Here is a 21,902-nt window from a genome sequence, read left to right as displayed (position 1 = left end):
CAGGCTCACACACACACACACACACACAGACACTCAATGTGTGTGTGTGTCTGTGAGCGAAGATCCGAGGGCGGCGCCCGGGGCTGGGGCGAAGGACCGCCCCCCCCCTCCGGCGTCCGGGAGCACGGTCCTTCGGCCTCCCGCCCCCCCCGGGGCTCCCCTCCTCCCTCCGGCTCTCATAACGCTTCCCCAGGGCTCTCCTCCTCCCACCGGCTCCCTTACAACGGGCCCTCCCCCGGGGCTCCCCTCCTCCCTCCTCCCTCCGGCTCTCATAACGCTTCCCCAGGGCTCTCCTCCTCCCACCGGCTCCCTTATAACGCCCGCCCCCTCCACCGGGGCTCCCCTCCTCCCTTCGGCTCTCATAACGCTTAGTACAGCGCTTAGTACAGTGCTCTGCACATAGTAAGCGCTCAATAAATACGATTGATGATGATGATAACGCTCCCCCAGGGCTCCCCTCCTCCCTCCGGCTCCCCTCCTCCCACCGGCTCCCTTATAACGCCCTTCCCCTCCCCCGGGGCTCCCCTCCTCCCTCCTGCTCTCTGATAGGGGCCGCCCCGCTCCCCTCCGGCTCGGTGTCCCGCTTTCTCCCTGCGTCCGCGGCGGCCCCGGCCGAGTCCCCGGGGGCGGGGGGCGTCGCAGCAGCAGCAGCAGCCGCAGCAGCAGCGGCAGCTGCCGCCGCCCCCTCCCCGCCCGCCGCAAACTTTCACAAAGCGGCGGGGTCCGGGCTCATCAATCTCCATTACTAATAGTTGGTTGGGCGGCGGGGGGCGCGGCGGGGGGCCCGGGGGCGGGCCGGCCCGGGGGTCCCGGGGTGGGGATGGGGGGAGCGGGTGGGCGGGCGGGCGGAGGGAAGAAGCGAAGCGTAATTTGAGGAAGATGGATGAGTCCGGAGGGCGACACCCCCGGCCCGCCCCCTCTCTCCCTCCCTCCCTCCCTCCGTCCTTATGAGAGCGGGCGGCGGTGGCGGCGGAGACACAGGGCGCCGGGCCCCGCTCCCCCAGACACCTCGCGGGACCCCCCCCCGCCCGGGACCCCCCGGGGACCCCCTCCCCAAAGCAAGCGGCCCGGGGGGCGCCGTCGCCATGCAGAGACCCTCCGGGCCCCCCAGCCCCCCCGGGCCCCCGGGGCCCCCCGGCGGGGGCGGGCAGGGCACCGCCTTCTCCATCGACGCCCTGATCGGCGGTGGCGGTGGTCCTCCTCCTCCTCCTCCTCCTCCTGCTCCTGCCCCTGCCCCTGCCCTTCCTCCTCCTCCCCGTCCGGCCCCCGCTCCCCCTCCTCCCCCTCCTCCCCCCCGGGCGGCTCCCCCGGGGCGGCCGGGCCCGGTGGTGTACGCGGGCTACCCCATGTTCCTGCCGTACCGGCCCCTGGTCCTGCCGCCGCCGCCGCTGGCCCCCGGTGGTCTGGCCCCCGGCCCTCCGCTGGCCCCCGGCCCTCCGCTGGCCGCCCTGGGCCCGGGGCTGGCCTCCTTCGCCGGCCGCCTGGGCAACACGTTCTGCCCCGGGCTGGCCCCGCCCGTGCCCCCGTCGGTGGTGGCCCTGGCCGCCGCGCTGCCCGCCTTCCCCGACGGCCCCGACGGCTTCTACGGGGCCCCGGACCTCAGCGCCGGCGGCGCCGACGCCAACCGCGCCAACCGTGCCAACCGTGCCAACGCCGGCGGCCGCCCCGAGCCCGGCTCGCTCCGCCCGGACCGGCCCGCGCAGCCCCGGGACAAACCGGCCCCGACCACTCCGCCGCCGCCGCCACCACCCTTGGCCGACACTTTCCCGACTCTAACGGGTAAGAGCCGCGGGGACCCCCCGACGGGCTCCCCCTCCGCCCATCATCATCATCATCAATCGTATTGATTGAGCGCTTACTGTGTGCAGAGCGCTGGACTAAGCGCTTGGGAAGTCCAAGTTGGCAACATAGAGAGACAGTCCCTACCCAGCAGCGGGCTCACAGGCTAAAAGGGGGAGACAGAGAACAAAACCAAACATACCAACAAAATAAAAAATAGAATAGATATGTACAGGTAGAATAAATAGAGTAACAAATATGTACAAACATATATACAGGTGCAGTGGGGAAGGGAAGGAGGTAAGATGCGGGGGATGGAGGTTAACCCAGAGGTTAAGGCGTTGGACTCGAAATCCAACGGGGTTGGATCCTGCCCACAGCGTTCAAATTTTGAGGCCACCAAGGCCAACACTCTTCTAGAGAAGCAGCGTGGCTCCGTGGAAAGAGCCCGCGCTTGGGAGTCAAAGGTCATGGGTTCTAATCCCACCTCTCCCACTTAGCTGTGTGACTTTGGGCAAGTCACTTCTCCGAGCCTCAGTTCCCTCATCCGTAAAAGGGGGGGTTGAGACTGTGAGCCCCACGTGGGACACCCTGATCACCTTGCATCCCCCCAGCGCTTAGAACAGTGCTTAACAAGTGCTTAGTAGTAAGCAGTGCTTAATAGTAAGCGCTTAACAAATGCCACCATTATTATTATTATTAGGACCGTCCCGCCGGCGGAGGTCGGGCGAGGAGAGGCCGGGCCCGGAGGGCGGGCCGTCCACACTGCCAGCCCGTTGGTGGACAGGGACCGGCTCTCTCTCTCTCTCTGTTGCCGATTCGGACTTCCCTAGCGCTTAGCACACAGTAACCGCTCCATCAATACGATTGAATGACTGAATGAATGAGGGGGCGCCAAGTCGACCCCGCAGGCTGTGAGCCCGTTGTTGGGTGGGGACCGTCTCTATATGTTGCCAACTTGTACTTCCCAACCGCTTAGTACAGTGCTCTGCACACAGGATGCGCTCAATAAATACGATTGAATGAATGGATGAATGAGGCGGAGCGGAGGAGGCCGAGGGGCAGAGGCCGCGCTGAGCCCAGGCCCGCGGACCCGGAGCGCTAAAGCCAGACGAGGCGCCGGGGGAACACGGAGTGCTAAGCAATCCCAGGATGGGGAGGGAGGCGATAAGCCACACTAGGGGCTCGGGAGAGGGGAGAGGGAGCCCTAAACCAAACTACTCTGGGCAGGGAACCGTTCTCTTAGGGTGTCAGCTGCTAATAATAATAATAATGACGGTCCTTGTTAAGCGCTTACTAAGTGCCAAGCACGGTTCTAATCAATCAATCAATCGTATTGAGTGCTTACTGTGTGCAGAGCACTGTACTAAGCGCTTGGGAAGTACAAGTTGGCAACATATAGAGACAGCCCCTACCCAACAGTGGGCTCACAGTCTAAAAGGGGGAGACAGAGAACAAAACCAAACATACTAACAAAATAAAATAAATAGGATAGATATGTACCAGTAAAATAAATAAATAAATAGAGTAATAAATATGTACGAACATATATACATATATACAGGCGCTGTGGGGAAGGGAAGGAGGTAAGATGGGGGGATGGAGAGGGGGACGAGGGGGAGAGGAAGGAAGGGGCTCAGTCTGGGAAGGCCTCTAAGCGCTGGGGGAGAAACAAGGTCCTCAGGTTGTCCCACGTGGGGCTCACAGTCTTCATCCCCATTTTCCAGATGAAGGAACTGAGGCCCAGAGAAGGAAAGTGACTTGCCCAAGGTCACACAGCAGACAAGGGGCGGATCCGGGACTATAACTCAGGAAGTAGCGTGGCTCAGTGGAAGGAGCCCGGGCTTTGGAGTCAGAGGTCATGGGTTCAAATCCCCGCTCTGCCAATTGTCAGCTGTGTGACTTTGGGCAAGTCACTTGACTTCTCTGAGCCTCAGTTACCTCATCTGTAAAATGGGGATGAAGACTGTGAGCCCCCCCGTGGGACAACCTGATCACCTTGTAGCCTCCCCAGCGCTTGGAACAGTGCTTTGCACATAGTAAGCGCTTAATAAATGCCATTATTATTATTATTATTATGACCTTCTGACTCCTGGGCCACGGTAGTCTCCTAAACGCTTAGGGCGGTGCCCTGCCCCCCGTAAGCACTCAGGAAATAGGATTGACTGACGAGTGACGCTTGCTTCTGGAGCTCAGCTAAGGGGAGGGGCAGGAAAGGGACCTCCTGGACCCCAGGCCCTGAAAACCCGGGGGGGCGGGGGGCACCTGCTCGGGCAGAGACCCTTCACCCAGTGACCTTGGGGGGGAACCACGCCACGTTATCTCGCCAAAACCCACGCCCCCGAGCAGGTAACATAACAGCGGTATTTGTAATAATAATAATGATGGTGTTTGTTAAGCGCTTACCACGTGCCAAGGACTGTTCTAAGCGTTGGGAGAGAGGCAAGGTAATCAGGTTGTCCCACGTGGGGCTCACAGTCTTCACCCCCATTTTACAGATGAGGGATCTGAGGCCCAGAGAAGCGAAAGGGCTTGCCCAAAGTCGCAGCCGCAGACGAGTGGGGGAGCAGAGATTAGAATCCTCGTCCTCCGTGACTCCCAAACCCGTGCCGTAGAATAGAGAATACTTACTATGTGCCAAGCACTGTGCTGAGCGGCGTTGTTACAAAATGATTAGTTCAGTCACAACCTCCATCCCATCACGGAGCTCGCCACCTAGACTGTGAGCTCGTTGTGGGTAGGGAATGTGCCTGTTTATCCTCATTTTGTACTCCCCCAAGCGCTTAGTACAGTGTTCTGCCCGCAGTAAGCGCTCAGTAAATACGATTGAATGAATGAACTAGACGAGAGACAGCGCTAAGCGAAACCGGGGGAGGGCGAGAGGGAGCGCTAAGCGAAGGTGAGGAGGAACGAGGGAGCGCTAAGCGAGACGGAGAGGGCGAGAGGGAGCGCTAAGCGAAGGTGGGGAGGAATGAGAGAGGGAGCGCTAAGCGAAGGTGGGGAGGGATGAGAGAGGGAGTGCTAAACGAAGGTGGGGAGGGACGAGAGAAGGAGCATATATGTTTGTACATGTTTATTACTCTATTTCACTTGTACATATCTATTCTATTTATTTTATTTTGGTGGTATGTTTGGTTTTGTTCTCTGTCTCCCCCTTTTAGCCTGTGAGCCCACTGTTAGGTAGGGACTGTCTCTAGATGTTGCCAACTTGGACTTCCCAAGCGCTTAGTCCAGTGCTCTGCACACAGTAAGCGCTCAATAAATACGATTGATGATTGCTGATGAAGGAGCGCTAAGCGAAGCCGGGCGAGGGCGAGAGGGAGCGCTAAGCGAAGGTGGGGAGGGATGAGAGAGGGAGCGCTAAGCGAGGGACGGGTCGAGAGAGAGCGCTAAACGAAGGTGGGGAGGGACGAGAGAAGAAGCATATATGTTTGTACATATTTATTACTCTATTTTACTTGTACATATCTATTCTATTTTATTTTGATAGTATGTTTGGTTTTGTTCTCTGTCTCCCCATTTTAGCCTGTGAGCCCACTGTTGGGTAGGGACTGTCTCTATATGTTGCCAATTTGTACTTCCCAAGCGCTTAGTCCAGTGCTCTGCACATAGTAAGCCCTCAATAAATACGATTGATGATGACTGTCTCTATATGTTGCCAACTTGGACTTCCCAAGCGCTTAGTCCAGTGCTCTGCACACAGTAAGCCCTCAATAAATACGATTGATGATGACTGTCTCTATATGTTGCCAACTTGGACTTCCCAAGCGCTTAGTCCAGTGCTCTGCACACAGTAAGCGCTCAATAAATACGATTGATTGATGGATTTTACTTGTCCGTATCTATTCTATTTATTTTATTTTGTTAGTCTGGTTTTGTTCTCTGTCTCCCCCTTTTAGCCTGTGAGCCCACTGTTGGGTAGGGACTGTCTCTATATGTTGCCAACTTGGACTTCCCAAGCGCTTAGTCCAGTGCTCTGCACACAGTAAGCGCTCAATAAATACGATTGATTGATTGATTTTTTCTTGTCCATATCTATTCTATTTATTTTATTTTGTTAGTCTGGTTTTGTTCTCTGTCTCCCCCTTTTAGCCTGTGAGCCCACTGTTGGGTAGGGACTGTCTCTCGATGTTGCCAACTTGGACTTCCCAAGCGCTTAGTCCAGTGCTCTGCACACAGTAAGCGCTCAATAAATACGATTGCTGATTGCTGATGAAGGAGCGCTAAGCGAGGGGCGGGACGAGAGAGGGAGCGCTAAACGAAACGGGCGAGGGCGAGAGGGAGCGCTAAGCGAGGCAACGGGCGGGAAGGACCGGAGGGCGCAGGGAGTTGAGGATCTGGATCCGATTTGGGAACAATCGGCGCGGGAGGGTCAGCCCGGGGTCAGAGCGGGGGGGGGGAGGACCCGTCCCCCGTCCAGGGGACCAAAGAACCAAGCCCCCGCCCCCCCTTCCCCGTCCCAATCAATCAATCAATGGATTGATTGAGCGAGCGTTGCCTGAGTGTGGAGGGGGCCCAGTCCGGACCCCTCCGGCCCCGGGGGGATGACGGTGACCCCTTGGAGGGGGGGGGACACGGGCAAAAAGAGGGATGGGGAGGGGAGGGCTTGGGCCGAGAGGAGGGATGGCCACAGCCAACCTCCCGGGAGCCCTACGGGGTCTGCCTTGGAACTGGGAGTGGAAAACTGCCTTATATTGGAAAGGATGGGGTGTGTGTCTGTGTGTGTCTGTGTGTGACAGGGCAGGCATTGAAGGGATGGCGGTGAGCCTTTAGTGACAATTCTGGGGAGAAAGATTTTTGCCAGGACCTGCCTTCAGTCATGTCAGTCGTGTTTATGGAGCGCTTACTGTGTGCAGAGTACTGGACTAAGCGCTTGGAAAGTACAGTTCGGCGACAGACACCATCCCTACCCAACAATCAATCAATCAATCAATCGTATTTATTGAGCGCTTACTATGTGCAGAGCACTGTACTAAGCGCTTGGGAAGTACAAATTGGCATCACATAGAGACAGTCCCTGCCCAACAGTGGGCTCACAGTCTAAAAGGGGGAGACAGAGAACAGAACCAAACATACCAACAAAATAAAATAAGTAGGATAGAAATGTACAAGTAAAATAAATAAATAGAGTAATAAATATGTACAACCATATATACATATATACAGGTGCTGTGGGGAAGGGAAGGAGGTAAGATGGGGGGATGGAGAGGGGGACGAGGGGGAGAGGAAAGAAGGGGCTTAGTCTGGGAAGGCCTCCTGGAGGAGGTGAGCTCTCAGCAGGGCCTTGAAGGGAGGAAGAGAGCTAGCTTGGCGGATGGGCAGAGGGAGGGCATTCCAGGCCCGGGGGATGACGTGGGCCGGGGGTCGATGGCGGGACAGGCGAGAGCGAGGTACAGTGAGGAGATTAGTGGTGGAGGAGCGGAGGGTGCGGGCTGGGCAGTAGAAGGAGAGAAGGGAGGTGAGGTAGGAGGGGGCGAGGTGATGGAGAGCCTTGAAGCCCAGGGTGAGGAGTTTCTGCCTGATGCGCAGATTGATCGGTAGCCATTGGAGGTTTTTGAGGAGGGGAGTAATATGTCCAGAGCGTTTCTGGACAAAGATAATCTGGGCAGCAGCATGAAGTATGGATTGAAGTGGAGAGAGACACGAGGATGGGAGATCAGAGAGAAGGCACCAGGCTCACCGTCTAGATACGCGTGTGTGTGTGTGATGGTGTGATTAGTACAGTGCTCTGCACATAGTAAGCGCTCAAGAAATACGATTGATGATGATGATGGAGGGAGATCTGCACCTCCAGAGAAGACTGGGTGAGGGGAGTCTGGGTAGGAAGGAGAGAACTCTCTGCTTGATGTCATGGGAAGAAAAGGCAAGAAAAACACTTTAAAAAAGCAGTTCAATCCCCAGATTCACCCGGTATTCACCCTTCCCTCAGCCCCACGGCACTTACGTACATATCCGTCATTTATTTATTTATATTAATGTCCGCCTCCCCCTTTAGGCTGTAAGCTCCTTGTGGGCTCTGCGCACAGTAAGGGCTTAATAATTGCGACTGATTGATTGAATCCTGGGATGGGGAGGGGGGCAGGGAAGGAGGGAGAGAGAGCACACAGTTTGAAGAGCGTTGGGAAAGAGAATGAGCTCCATATTGGGTTTTATGCAAGCCACTGAGAGAATTGTGACTGTCATAGTACCATCCCAGGTTCTTTGTCCCGAGCTAGTACCGAGTGTTATCAATGGCATTTACTGAGCGCTTTCTGTGGGCAGAGCCTGCATGAAGCACTCGGGAGATGTACGCTACGGCAGTCGGTAGACATGTTCCCTGCCCACAACAAGAAGCAGCGTGGCCTAGTGGAAAGAGCACAGGCCCGTGAGTCAGAAGGGCCTGGGTTTTAATCCCAGCTCCTCCACGTTTCTGCTGCGTGACTTGGCCGAGTCCCCGAATTTCTCTGTGCCTCAGTTCTCATTTGTAAAATAGGGATTAAGACTGTGAGCTTCATGTGGGACATGGACCTGATTATCACTTAGTACAGTGTCTGGCACATTCTAAGCCTTAACAAATGCCATTTAAAAAAACCCCAAAACACAAGTTTACAGTCTAAAAGTGTTATGGGAGATGAAGCAAAAGTTCCAGTTGGGGCTTCCGTTCATTCAGTCAAATTTGCTGAGCGCTTAATTACATACTACAGTACTACAGAGCACTGTACTTAGCGCTTAGGAGAGTACAATACAATAAACTGACACATTCCTTGACCACAACAAGCTTACAGTCTAGAGTGTACAGTGTAGAGCATACAGTCTCTCTCTCATCACCCCACCCCTGTTGCCCACCTTCCCCCACCATCGCACCTTGAGTCGTACAATCAATTTATTATTCTGACCCGTTGGACAGTTCCTCCAGGAACAGTGGCTCTCCAGCTCAAACAGGGCTGTGTGGGGAGAAGAGAATTGGTCACACTCCTTAAGTTTCTATGGCTTGTTTTCCATGAGAATTCTCTTAAGTCGAATAAACTGAACTTGGAGGGTTTCGTCCGCAGGGTTTCTCTGTCTGCGAGTTTCCCGAAAGGGGAAAAAGTTCTGACCTCGGCTGTGGTTCTGATAATGATTGGGAGAAGGAATTGAAAGCTCATTATTAAAAACCGTGACAGGAAAGACCAGGAGTGAGGGATGGACACTGGGGGGAGAGGGTTTGAAGCGTGGAAACGATCTATTTCCATTCATTCATTCAACTGCATTTATTGAGTGCTTACTACACAGCAGTGTACTAAGCGCTTGGGAGAGTACAATACACAGACACATTCCCTGCCCAGTACACAGACACAATCTGACGCCAGCCTACAAGCTGACAGTCTAGAGCCGGGGAGACAGACATCAATACAAATAGATAAAAGACACCCATGTACATAAGTGCTGCGGGGATGGGAGGGGGGAAGAACAAAGAGAGCATGTCAAGGTGATAGAGAAGAGAGTGGGAGAAGAGGAAAGGGGGTGCTTAGTCTGGGAAGACCTCTTGGAAGAGATGTGCCTTCAATTAGGCTTTTAAGGTGGGGAGAGTGCAGCCTGGCTGCCAGCCACACATGAGGAGCAGGATGGCTTAGTTAGCAATAAATATAATGATGGCTCGGAGATTAAAAAACAAACAAACTCTGAACAGGGTCCAAAGGGACAGAGGCAGTACTCAGAATTGGGCACGACAGCCCAGAAAAGGAGCTTCAAACTGGGTGCTGAGGACAGTGGGGGCTGTCCATTTGGGGCACAGTCAATCAGTCATATTTACATCTCAACGATGGGGAAGGGATGTAGCTTCAGGCCGACTCCATAGAATGCATTGTGGTGAAAAGACAGAAAACCTCTCCTGGGAGTGATGGGACACAGAGTTGAACAGAGGAAGGTTCTAGAGGAAGGTCAGAACCTTATTAGAGGAAGGTTCGTGTTGGGCTCGGGGAGAAAGAGTGAGGTCTCTATTAATAATAATAATAATGGCATTTATTAAGTGCTTACTATGTGCAAAACACTGTTCTAAGCTCTGGGGAGGTTACAAGGTGATCAGGTTGTCCCACAGGGGGCTCACAGCCTTAATCCCCATTTTCCAGATGAGGTAACTGAGGCACAGAGAAGTCAAGTGACCTGCCCAAAGTCACACAGCTGACAATTGGCGGAGCTGGGATTTGAACTCATGACCTCATGACTCCAAAGCCCGTGCTCTTTCCACTGAGCCACGCTGCTTCTCCCTCTATTGAGGGAGATGGGAAAATGAAACTTGGATTTGTGTGTGATGGGACTAGGAGAGGGTTTGATGGGAAGTAGAAAGCGCCTAGGTGCCCAGTTGCCCTCTTCGAATGCAGAGACAAAGTGAGGACCAGGTGTGTACGGAAGAAGCAAGTAGTTGCTATTTTTTCAAAACTCACCTTCTGTTTCCCAGCCAGAGTGGAGCCTTTTCAGTCCTTAGATCCAGTCAGAGGCTGCTGAGGTGATGGAGGCTTTAAAAAAAAAAAAAGAAAAAAGTATTTCTTAAGTGCTTATTGTGTGCCAGGCTCTGTACTAAGCACTGGGGTAGATACGAGATAGACTGGACACAGTCCATGTCCCACACGGGCCTCTTAACCCCTATTTTACAGATGAGATAACTCAGGCACAGGGAAGTTAGGTGACTTGTCCAATATTATACGGCAGGCAAGTGGCAGAGTGGAGATTTGAACCCAGGTCCTCTGATTCCTAGGCCTATGCTCTTTCCACCAGGCCAAGCTGCTTTGCTCCCACAGCTGGAAACCAATGGGACGAGGGATTCATTCATTCATTCAATCGTATTTATTGAGTGCTTACTGTGTGCACAGCACTGTACTAAGCGCTTGGAAAGTACAATTTGGCAACAGATAGAGACAATCCCTACCCAACAATGGGCTCACAGTCTAGCAGAGGGGCTCACTGGCCGGGCCCCTCTGGGTGGCTGCAGCTCTGGGCCCGGTGACTACGGAGAACAACCCGAACTAGGCATAATGGCCCAGAGGGAAGGGGAGGGCTTCATACTGACCTGAGTTGGGGAAAGTAGGTGCAGGGCTGGGCTGGCCCCATCGTGATATAGCAAAAGTCGCCGTGGGTTGATAACAATAATAACGATAATAATTGTGGCTTCCTTCGTCTGGGTGTTTGGAGGGATGGACCTGGCAGTGTGTGATGGCAGAGCTAGTTTTAGGCATGGGCAAAGTGGGCTGGGGCCGCCCTTTCCGCATCCCACTCTCCCCGGCGAACAGCAGAGCTTCCGAGAGCAGAGGTGGTGAGACGAGGGGGTCTCCCTGCCTCGCTCTTCTGCCCCTCAACCTGGGTGGGGTGTTTGGTGACCTGGACACACCTGCATTTCTGGCTCCAGTGTGTGTGTGTGCGCGCGCACACGTGTGCATGCGTGTGTATGTGTAAAACCAGAACTCTGCTCACAGCAGAAGACATACTCCTTAAACTGCACCCTGGCTAGATCAAGCCTGAGGGGGCTTGAATCACCCAATCAATCAATCAATAGTATCTATTGAGCACCTACTGTGGACAGAGCACTGTACCAAGCACTTGGGAGAGGACAGTTTCTTTTTGGGTATTTTTTTATGGTGTTTGTTAAGCACATGCCAGGCACTGTACTAAATGCTGGGGTAGATACAAGATAATCGGGTTGGACACGGTCCCTCCCACATGAGGTTCACAGTCTTAATCACCATTTGACAGATGAGATAACTGAGACTCAGAGAAGTGAAGCGACTTGCCCGAGGTCACACAGCTGCCAAGCGGCAGAGACAGGATCAGAACCCAGGTCCTCTGACTCCCAGTCCCAGACTCTTTCCACTAGGCACCGCTGCCAATTGACCCAGTGACAAGGACGTGGGAAGTAACAGATCCCAGACTCTATCTGGGGACATTGATAAAACAGAAGCACCCCCTTATCCCCTTCTCCCCCAGGCCCTGACAGCAAATGCCAATCTGGGCACCGCCCATCTACTAGCTCTGGTTAGATGGGCACGCCGTGGTGTGACACTGTGCGTCCTGCATGATTTGCCTTGAAATGTACCTCACGCCGCTGCTGGGCCGAGTGCTTTGGGAATCCCTGGACGAGACGGGAGACACTGCCAAATAGGAGAGCGGGCACAAAGGGAGCTTGAACTCGGTGAGAGCCTTAGAGGCGGAGAGAGCCCTCTATATTTGGAAAAGATTACGAACTCTAAGAGATCGGGGGAGTCTCTGAATAGCAGCGATGGGACGAAGAATCTAGGCTGGGAATATAATGGAGAGGAAACAGCACCGAGTATCAGGGGAGTGAGCTCGGCATTGGGAGTGCTTGGAGGACTCTGCGGGGATTCACGGGATTTGGAATTGGGCTGGAGGGGCGGGTGGGAATGATGGGAATGGGACTGTATTGGGAGGGATGGGGAGGATTGTATTTAGAAGCAGTGAGGGGGAGAAAGCTAGGTATAGAGGCGGGGATGGGTTTCTTTACCCAGGGTGAGGAAAGAGAGGAATCGGACCGGGGAGAAGCGAGGTAGAGGTCCGTCAGTCAATTGTATTTACTGAGCGCTTACTGTGTGTAGAGCACTGAACTAGGCACTCAGCAGAGGGCAATACAACAATAAACAGACACATTCCCTGCCCCTAATGAGCTCGAAGTCTAGAGGTCAGTGGTTAAAAGCAGTGGCCAAGATCGTCTGGGTAGGGACAGATCGGAAGGAGGGGCTTGGCCCAGAAATCACAAAAAGGGCTCCGGACTTTTAGGAAAGGGAAGTGAGGGATCCTGATTCATAAGGACAGGGAGGAGAGAATTTTTGGCTGTCAGCGGAGCGAGCTCTCTGTATTTGGGAGAGCTGTGAGAGATGGGGAAATGGTCATACAGTACCGAGGCTAATATCGATGGTCTTAATTGAGCACTTGCGGAGTTCAGGGCACTGTACTAAGCACTCAGGAGAGGACACTATAACAGAGTTAGTAGATATGTTCCCTGTCCACAACGTGCGCTTACAGCCTAGAGGAAATAGACATTAAACTAAGTAAAATAAATATACTACGGATATGGACGTGAGTGCTGCGGGGCCGAGGGAGGGGAGAATAAAAGGTGATGCAGAAGGGAGTGGGAGAGAGGAAATGAGGGCCTAGTCGGGGAAGGCCTCTTGGAGATGTGTCTTCAAGAAGGCTCTGAAGTGGGAGAGAGTGATCCTCTGTCTGTCACGTGGGTTGGAGCTGTGCCATCTAGGAGAGGCCCGGGGAGCTTGAGGGCATCCTCGTTCTGGGCTGTGGGTTCCTGTGGCTGGGAATCCAAGGCAATTCTCTCCCCTCACCATCAGCGGTTTCCCACGAACGCACGAGCCTGTCATCCCACCCGGCTGCAGCTGCGGGATCTCCCCGGATAGTGCCAGACAGGCGGCCTTCTGTCCTTCAGTCGGAGAGTCCCCCCAACACCCGACCGGGGACCCCTTGGCCCGGGGCCCTTTTCCAGGCCTGACCCGTTGTTGAGATGAGGCCCGTCCTGGCTTCCTCCATCGAAGTTGGGTTCAGCCAGCCGGGCGGTTCAGGACGGTGACCCGAGCCCCCAGAGCGGGCCCCATGGGTGGCCTTGGACTCCATTTCCCACCTCACCAAGTGGCCCGTGGGCCCGGCCTCTGGACCCCTGGGCCCTAGACCACAGACCTGGACCCCAGGAAGCGGAGACCTGGACTTCGGCTGAGCTTTGGCCAGGCTTCAATCAATCAATCAATCAATCAATCGTATTTATTGAGCGCTTACTGTAGTCCAAGTTGGCAACATATAGAGACAGCCCCTACCCAACAGTGGGCTCACAGTCTAAAAGGGGGAGACAGAGAACAAAACCAAACTTACTAACAAAATAAAATAAATAGAATAGATATGTACAAGTAAAATAAATAAATAAATAGAGTAATAAATATGTACAAATCAATCAGTCAATCATATTTATTGAGCACTTCCTGTGTGCAGAGCACTGTACTAAGCGCTTGGGAAGTACAGGTTGGCAACATATAGAGACAGTCCCTACCCAACAGTGGGCTCACAGTCTAAAAGGGGGAGACAGAGAACAAAACCAAACATACTAACAAAATAAAATAAATAGAATAGATATGTACAAGTAAGATAGAGTAATAAATATGTACAAACATATATACAGGTGCTGTGGGGAAGGGAAGGAGGTAAGACGGGGGGATGGAGAGGGGGACGAGGGGGTTAGGCAGGAAGGGGCTGAGTGTGGGAAGGCCTCCTGGAGGAGGTGAGCTCTCAGTAGGGCCTTGAAGGGAGGAAGAGAGCGAGCTTGGCGGAGGGGCAGAGGGAGGGCATTCCAGGCTTCATCCACCAGGGGGCGCCGGCCGAGCAGCGCCTCGCCCCTGAGTCCCAGTTTACAACCAGTTCACAATCAATCAATCAATCGTATTTATTGAGCGCTTCCTATGTGCAGAGCACTGTACTAAGCTCTAGTACTGTGTACTAAGTTCACAGTGGAGACCCTCATCCTGGCTCCCGAGACTTACCTGCAAGACTTACCTGCAAGAGACCGGCCAGAGGCTGCTGGATCCGGGGGAGGTGGTCAGGGGCGAGATCTGCCCCCAGTAAGTTGCCAACAGCAGGACCCGTCCAGTTCCTCTGACCCCTAAGGCGGCCGACAGTTTCCATGGGGGCAGAATCAATCAATCAATCGTATTTATTGAGCGCTTACTGTGTGCAGAGCACTGTACTAAGCGTTTGGGAAGTACAAGTTGGCGACATATAGAGACGGTCCCTACCCAGCAGTGGGCGCAACATATAGAGACGGTCCCTACCCAGCAGTGGGCTCACAGTCTAGAAGGGGGAGACAGAGAACAAAACAAAACATATTAACAAAATAGAATAGATATGTGCAAGTAAAATAGAGTAATAAATACGTACAAACATATATACATATATACAGGTGCTGTGGGGAAGGGAAGGAGGTAAGGCGGGGGGGATGGAGAGGGGGAGGAAGAGGAGAGGAAGGAGGGGGCCCAGTCTGGGAAGGCCTCCTGGAGGAGGTGAGCTCTCAGTAGGGCCTTGAAGGGAGGAAGAGAGCTAGCTTGGTGGATGTAGGGAGGGAGGGCATTCCAGGCCAGGGGGATGACGTGGGCCGGGGGCAGAAGCCACACAGGCGGTTGCAAATGGAGTCTCTGTTCGATAGGTAATGGAGCCAGCTCTGACCTGCGTCGGAAGGACCGGGATCAAGAATAGATACCTCCACCGAGCCCACGAGGGGCAGGTTGGGAGGGATGGCAAGCGAGCCCACTTGCTCCTTAGACCCCTCATCCTCAGGAGAGGGCACCTTAGCAACAGGGCCTACCACCAGGAGATCCTCATTCCCATGTGAGGACCACAGAGCAACCCGAGTTGATCCAGACTACCCAGAATTTCCCACCCCTCTGCCTCAAGGCCCACAGGCTGGGCCCTGCAGGGAGTCGCCAGCGGCCAGGGAATTCAGGGCTCCGTCCAGAGGGCGCGTCGACCCGGGGCCCGCGAGGTTGCGGTGCACAGGAGGGGCCCACTGGGATGCTGAGTCCGGGACCAGGGAAAACAGTGTGGGGCTCCCCGCCCCCCCAAAATGAGGGGGAGGTGAAGGAAGTACGGAGTGTGCGGGGCCAAGTGCGGTTGAAGAGAGGCTGAAGGGGGTGTGATGGAGAGCCAGGGAGGAAACTGGAGAGGGGCTTATTGAAGTCAAGATTGTTTTGGCACCGGCACTAGGAGTAGAGAGGAGGTTAGACTGTAATAAGATACTCTAGTGTGGGACAAGTGACAGGCACCTCTTCCCCCCCTCTGCTCCTTAGCCGAAGTATGCAAATATGGGCGTAAGCAAATCACTGGTGCATTGAAAGTTTCTAACTCCCTGACCCTCTCTCCCCTCTGACCTTCCCCTTCTTTCTGCCCTCTCCTCTTGTCTACCGCCGCCTCATCCTCCGCCTTCTTTCTTCTTTTCTTTCCCCATTTCTCTCCCCACTCCATTTCCCATGTCCCGAATGCGTGGCCCACTAGGAACAGTAGGTCCTATCGGAACAGTAAGTAAGCACCTCTCACCCACGCTTTGGAGCCAAAACAGGCACCCATGGAGGACTGTGGAATCGCTTGGCCTCCCTCCCTGTAGCCCCCTGGCCCTCACTGGCCTGGATTGTAAGCTCGTAGTGGGCAGGGAATGTGTCTGTTTACTGTTATATTGCACTCTCCCAAGCGCTTAGTACAGATGGGCACCTGGGGGGGCGAAGGGATGGAGAGTGAATGGTACTGGCTTGGCTATGGCCACAATGGGTATAATTAAACGTCATGGAGGGACTCCGGCCAATTTCCTTGATGTTGGTGGTGGTGCTACAGTCCATCAAGTAACGGAAGCCTTCAAGCTGATCACTTCAGATAAAAAGGTGCTGGCTATTCTAGTAAACATTTTTGGTGGGATCATGCGATGTGATGTTATTGCCCAAGGCATAGTCATGGCAGTGAAAGATTTGGATATTACAATACCTATTGTGGTACGGTTACAAGGTACTCGAGTTGATGATGCCAAAGCCCTGATTACAGCTAGTGGTCTTAAAATTCTTGCTTGTGGTGACCTGGATGAAGCTGCTAAAATGTTTGAGTGAGTCTGCCATGATATTACATAGAGAAGCAAGAAAAAAGCTTGAAATTACAGTGACTGGTAAACAGAAAACAAATCAAAGGACAAAGTCTTGAAATGTTATATCTATAATTCTATTTATTTATATCGATGCCTGTTTACTTGTTTGGATGTCTGTCTCCCCGCTTCTAGACTGTGAACCCGTTGTTGGGCAGGGATTGTCTCTCTTGCTGAATTGTACTGTCCAAGTGCTTAGTACAGTGCTGTGCACACAGTAAGCGCTCAATAAATACAATTGAATGAATGAATGGAGAGCAAGGGAGTAGGAGGAGCCAGAGGTAAATAGGAGGAGGTTCAGACTAGGGGCCTGGGGGAGATGGAGAAGGGATGGCGACAAGGGAGAAGAGCAGGTCTGGGCAGAAGAGAAAGCAAAGGAAGGGGCAGGGAATGGAATGCTTGAGGGAAGAAGGAGATGGGATCCAGGCCAGGAAGAATAGGCGAGTCGGGCATAGAAGATGGGATCAATCAATCAATCGTATTTATTGAGCACTTACTGTGTGCAGAGCACTGTACTAAGCGCTTGGGAAGTACAGGTTGGCAACATATAGAGACAGTCCCTACCCAACAGTGGGCTCACAGTCTAAAAGGGGGAGACAGAGAACAAAACCAAACATACTAATAAAATAAAATAAATAGAATAGATACGTACAGGTAAAATAAATAAATAGAGTAATAAATATGTACAAACATATATGCATATATACAGGTGCTGTGGGGAAGGGAAGGAGGTAAGATGGGGGGATGAAGGGGGGATGAGGGGGAGAGGAAGGAAGGGGGGATCAAAGCTGGGGGGACCATCCTCTGTGGCCAATGAGCGGGCAGCAGCGTGGCCTAGTGGAAAGAGCACGGTCCTGGAAGTCACAGGGACCTGGGTTCTAATTGTGGCCCTGCCACGTGTCCGCTGTGTGATTTTGGGCAAGTCACTTCCCTTCTCCATGCCTCAGTTATCTCACCTGTAAAACGGGGATTGAATCCTCCCACGGAGACTGCGAGGCCCAGGTGGGGCAGGGACCGTGTCTAACCTGTTTATCCACCCCAGCGCTCAGTACACAGCCGCACACGTAGTAAAGCGCTTAACGGATACCATAAAAAACAAAAAAAGCAGGTCACTGGGTGCAGGAGCCCTGGCTGGGACTAGGTTGGTGGGGGGGCAGAGGGAGGAGGGGCCCAGGATGGAGACTGGAGAGGCTGGGGCTGGAAGAGGAGGGGGGCTAGCCCAGCTGGGGAGACCACAGCCGGTGCTGAGGAGGGAACAGGCCGGGGGTGGGCTCTGAGTGTTAGCAGGTCCCAGGGAAGGCGGGTGACTGTGAGCCCCATGTGAGTCATGGACTGTGTCCAATCTGATTACTTTGTATCTACCCCGGCTCTTAGTACAGTGCCTTGCACGTAGTAAGCGCTTAACGAATACAATAAAAAAAAGGCATGCACACAGTGATGCCGGGAAAGGAAGCAGGGACATGACTTGTTGGGGGTGGAAGCCCTAACGTGGCTCAGGTGTGATTTGGGGGTTCAAGGAGCTGTGCTAAAGGGTGTTCCCTGCTGATGGTTGCCTGGTTTTTTTGCTTATCAAACCCCAAACCGATTTAGTGTTGGGATAGGCGCAGAAAGAGGTGATGAAGTGGCTCGTTGGCCGCCTTGGTTAGTGATTCAGTGGGTGAGAAGACCCAAGCTCGTGGCTAAAACGAAGATTCGGGATTTTGAACCGTTGGGTGTCCCGGTCCCCCTGGGCCGGAGGTCAATCTGGAAATCCACGTACTCCCGTTTCCTTTCTGTTCCCTCCCCCTTGTAAAGCCTCCTCTGCCTCAGTCCTTCCCCCTCTTCCTCAGCCCTCTGGCTCTCTCCGTCCCCAGCTCCTCCTGCCACCTGCCAGCCCCGGGGCAGGTCTCTCTGCTGGGTTTGGCCTCCTTGACAATGTGTATGAGGCAGGGCCAGTAGGAAATTGTGGGGAGTGAAGGGGTGGGAAAGGAGAAGGGAGTGATAGCAAAGGGAGTAAGAGCCTTTCCCCCAAGGAGAGAGGACAGGTCTGGGGTGCTGGGTGAAGGGGAGGGGGCGCAGAAGTTGGCAGGAGGGAAGCCTGGAAGCCTGACCCAGAGGAGGAAGGGGCCTGGGCCCGGTTGCCCCATTCTTGAAGGAGAGGGGAGCTGTCAGCTATTTGAGGCTTCCCTCTGGCCTGGTTTATGCCAGCAGCGTGGCCTAGTAGGTAGAGCACAGGCCCTGGAGTCAGAAGGACCTGGTTTCTAATCCTGGCTCCACCACTTGTCTGCTGTGTGATCTTGGGCAAGCCATGTTTACCTCTCTGTGCCTCAAGATACCTCATCTGTAAAATGGGGAAGAGAGACGGTGAGCCCCATGTGGGACAGGGACCACGTCCAACCTGTATCTGCCCCAGGGCTTAGTGCAGTACCTGGCACGTATTAAGTGTTTAACAAGTACCACTGGAGAAAAAAAAAAAGGATTCTGCCCTTAGTCCAGCCAGGTGAGGGAGGGAGCAGCAGGCTGGAGGTCACTGACCCAGGATGAGAGGAGGGGCGGGAAGGCGGTCCGACAGACGAGGGTGGGCAGACAACTCCTCTTCCTCCCAGGAAGAGGTGTGGACTGTGGATCGGTTCCTTGGTCCCTCCGAGAGGCCCCCCAAATGGAGGACTTCCATCCGGCTCTCCTCCACGGGACTTCCAAGGGAGCCCCAGATAAAGGTCGGGATGGGGAACTCTGGGCCGGGGCAGGTGCCATGGAGCCAGCAGAGAAGTAGATGGGAGGGTAGACCGGGATGGGGAAAGCCCCATGGGGAGAAGAGCTATTCTGAACTCCCCCTTCTTGCCTCCCCCTCCCTGCTATGGTGAAGTCTTGTGCTGGTTAATGCCTTTCTCCTCATTTCTCTCTGTCCTCTCCCCCGGCCCCTGCCCCGGCCCCTCTCGCTCCATCCGAATGTCCATCCCACCCCACCGTGCTCATCTCCCGGCCCGGTCTGTCTCCCCTTTCTTACTGCCTGTCAATCATCTGTCAATCTCCCTCTCCATTCTTTGCCTCGTCCCCCTGCGATTCTCTGGGCCTCCCGTCCTCCCCACCCATCCGTCTCCCATCACCCCCTCCTCTGTCCCATCCAACTTCCCTGTCCCCCACCGCCGGCGTGCCGCCGCCCCCATCCCCACCCCCGCAGCTGAGGGGAAGGCGTACAGCTCGGACGAGGAGAAGCCGGAAGGGCTGGCCGGGGAGCCGGCGGGTAGCGAGCCAGAGGAAGAGGGCTCGGGCGGCGACAGCGACGACGACAACGACGACGGTTTCCGGGACGGCGCGGCGGTCGTGGGGCCCGCCGGGGCCCTGCTGGGGCCCAAGGTGAAGCTGAAGGGCTGCCCGGGGGGCGTCGGCGATGGGAGCCCGGGGCCAGCCGGGGCCGCGGTGCCGGGGGGCAAGAGCCGGCGCCGGCGCACGGCCTTCACCAGTGAGCAGCTGCTGGAGCTGGAGAAGGAGTTCCACTGCAAGAAGTACCTGAGCCTGACCGAGCGGTCGCAGATCGCCCACGCCCTGAAGCTCAGCGAGGTGCAGGTCAAGATCTGGTTCCAGAACCGCCGCGCCAAGTGGAAGCGCATCAAGGCCGGCAACGTGAGCAGCCGCTCCGGGGAGCCCGTCCGGAACCCCAAGATCGTCGTGCCCATCCCTGTGCATGTGAACAGGTTTGCTGTGCGGAGCCAACACCAGCAGCTGGAGCAGGGGGCCCGGCCCTGAGCAGGCACCCGGACGGAAGGACGGACGGACCGGGCAGCCGGGGACAGTCAGGCCTGTCACCGTTCGGCTCCGGGGAGCCCGTGTCTGCACCCACTCGGCTCTGGGGAGCACCGCGCCCGCCTCGGAGCTGGCTGGTGGGAGGAGACCCGGAGAGGGTGGTGGGCTGGGTAGGGGGAGGTCCTGGTCTCCCGGTCCCCACCTCCATTGCCCAGGGGTTGGGGGCCAAGGAACGGTGGGGCCCGGGAGCCAGGATGACTGAGGAACGGCTGAGACCCAAGGGGTGGGAGGAAAGAGGTGTCTGGGGACCAAAGAGGATGGGAACGACCGTTCCAGGCCCAGTTCCGGATTGGGGACGGAGGCGCTCCCTCCCGCCCTGCCCACGGTAGTACCCCAGCTCCCTATTTATTTGGTGTAAAGTCTCTACATACAGAGCTCTGTGTGTGTGCGAGTGTACGTGTGCGTGGATCTGTCCGCACCCCATGGGGAGGGACGAGGGAGGCCCCGGACTCGGTCATCCCCTGGCCCAGAGCCCCGCTCCACCTCCCTGTGTCCCGGGGCCGGTCACCACACATGGAGGGCGGCGGGGGCGAGACCTTCCAAGATGCAAACGCAGCTCTGTCCCCAGCCCCTGTCTCCTTCCTTGGCTTTTGGGCTGGCTTGGAGAAGGGGGTTGCCCTCCAGGGCTGGTTGGGTGGGAGTGAGTGAGTGAGTATGTGTGTGCATGTGTGCGTGTCCAGGCCCCCAGTCTGGCTGGGGTGGGTGGGTCAGGGACACTCCGACTGGGGGCCTAGTCCATGTACATTTGTGGTTTCTCCAATAAATTATTTTCTACGTAAAGGAGACCGGCCATTCCGTCCTTTTCTGCCCCACCAGCGGAGGCCTGGGCTTGCGCGGGGAGGGGGCCTCACCCGCAGTTGGCCCCTGCCACTCTCCTCGGGGGTTTAGGTGACATCCTCCTCCCTGCAGCCTCCAGCCTGCTACACACGTCACGGGGGGGGAGGGAGGGAGAGCGGGACGGGGGAAGCAGAGGTTGGCACCGACGGCTGTGTTGTGGGCAGTGGCTATGGAGGAGACTAAAGTGGGGTTGTGACTCTAGAGAAAGAGATCCCGGCGGGACAGAAGGCAGGAAGTGAGAGGGGCAAGGGTTCGTGCGGGAGAGGAGAGGGTAGGGGGAGGCAGGAACTGGTTGTATGGGCGCTGGGGTGACAGAGGCCAGGCCTGGGGGTAGCCCGTAGCACTGTTGGGGAGGGCCCCTGGGTGTCCGGGGAGAGAACTTGGAAAAGGGGCAGGACTGGGCAGGGGGCACTCGGGCCAGAGGCGGATTGCAGAAGGAAATGATAAAGCAAAGACCACAGCACCTGCCAGTCTCGTCATATTGAGAGACAAGGGGACCCAGGAGCAGAGGTCGAGATTTAGCTCAGGGGAATCAGAGAAAAGGAAAGCAGTTCCTTGCACCCCCCTTCCCTCCTCCCAGCAACTGCCCTGTCCTCCTTACCCTCACCCCGGCACGGCACAGCAGGGCAGTCTGAGCATGGGCTTGGTTGGTGCTGTTTACTCAAAGCCAGTCTGTTGCTAACCAAAGCCTAAGGGTTGAGCTTCACGCGGGCCCCGAGGTCCTCTCCTCTTGGTTCTCAGTGGCCGAGTCTGGGGAGGCCAAGGCCCCGGCCTTGACCCCCTCGCTGAGTTCCGGGTCCCCTTTGGCGGAGCCGGAGCCGGGTGGTCAGGTCTCTCTAGGGCAGGCTGCCGAGTCAGATCCCTC

The 21,902-nt window shown here is 55.5% G+C and overlaps 1 protein-coding gene across 1 annotated transcript; it reads left to right on the top strand.

Moving 5' to 3' along the window:
* The first annotated feature begins 1,085 nt into the window (after positions 1 to 1,085).
* GBX1 (gastrulation brain homeobox 1) lies at positions 1,086 to 20,278 on the top strand. Its single transcript, XM_038755937.1, has 3 exons — positions 1,086 to 1,183; positions 1,283 to 1,779; positions 19,578 to 20,278. Exons 1-3 carry the CDS (start codon positions 1,086 to 1,088, stop codon positions 20,141 to 20,143), a joined length of 1,161 nt encoding a protein of 386 aa, XP_038611865.1. The 3' UTR covers positions 20,144 to 20,278.
* The last annotated feature ends 1,624 nt before the right edge of the window (positions 20,279 to 21,902 follow it).

The sequence above is a fragment of the Tachyglossus aculeatus genome, chromosome 13 (assembly GCF_015852505.1).
Source record: "Tachyglossus aculeatus isolate mTacAcu1 chromosome 13, mTacAcu1.pri, whole genome shotgun sequence".
Lineage (NCBI taxonomy): Eukaryota > Metazoa > Chordata > Mammalia > Monotremata > Tachyglossidae > Tachyglossus > Tachyglossus aculeatus.
This window is presented reverse-complemented; position numbering and strand designations above follow the sequence as displayed.

Bases quoted from the DNA above. Each gene is read 5' to 3' on its own strand.
- GBX1 (XM_038755937.1), top strand. From the start codon at position 1,086: ATGCAGAGACCCTCCGGGCCCCCCAGCCCCCCCGGGCCCCCGGGGCCC. The intron at 1,184-1,282 runs CGGTGGCGGTGG...TCCCCCTCCTCC, and splicing joins TCCATCGACGCCCTGATCGG to CCCTCCTCCCCCCCGGGCGG. The intron at 1,780-19,577 runs GTAAGAGCCGCG...CCACCCCCGCAG, and splicing joins CACTTTCCCGACTCTAACGG to CTGAGGGGAAGGCGTACAGC.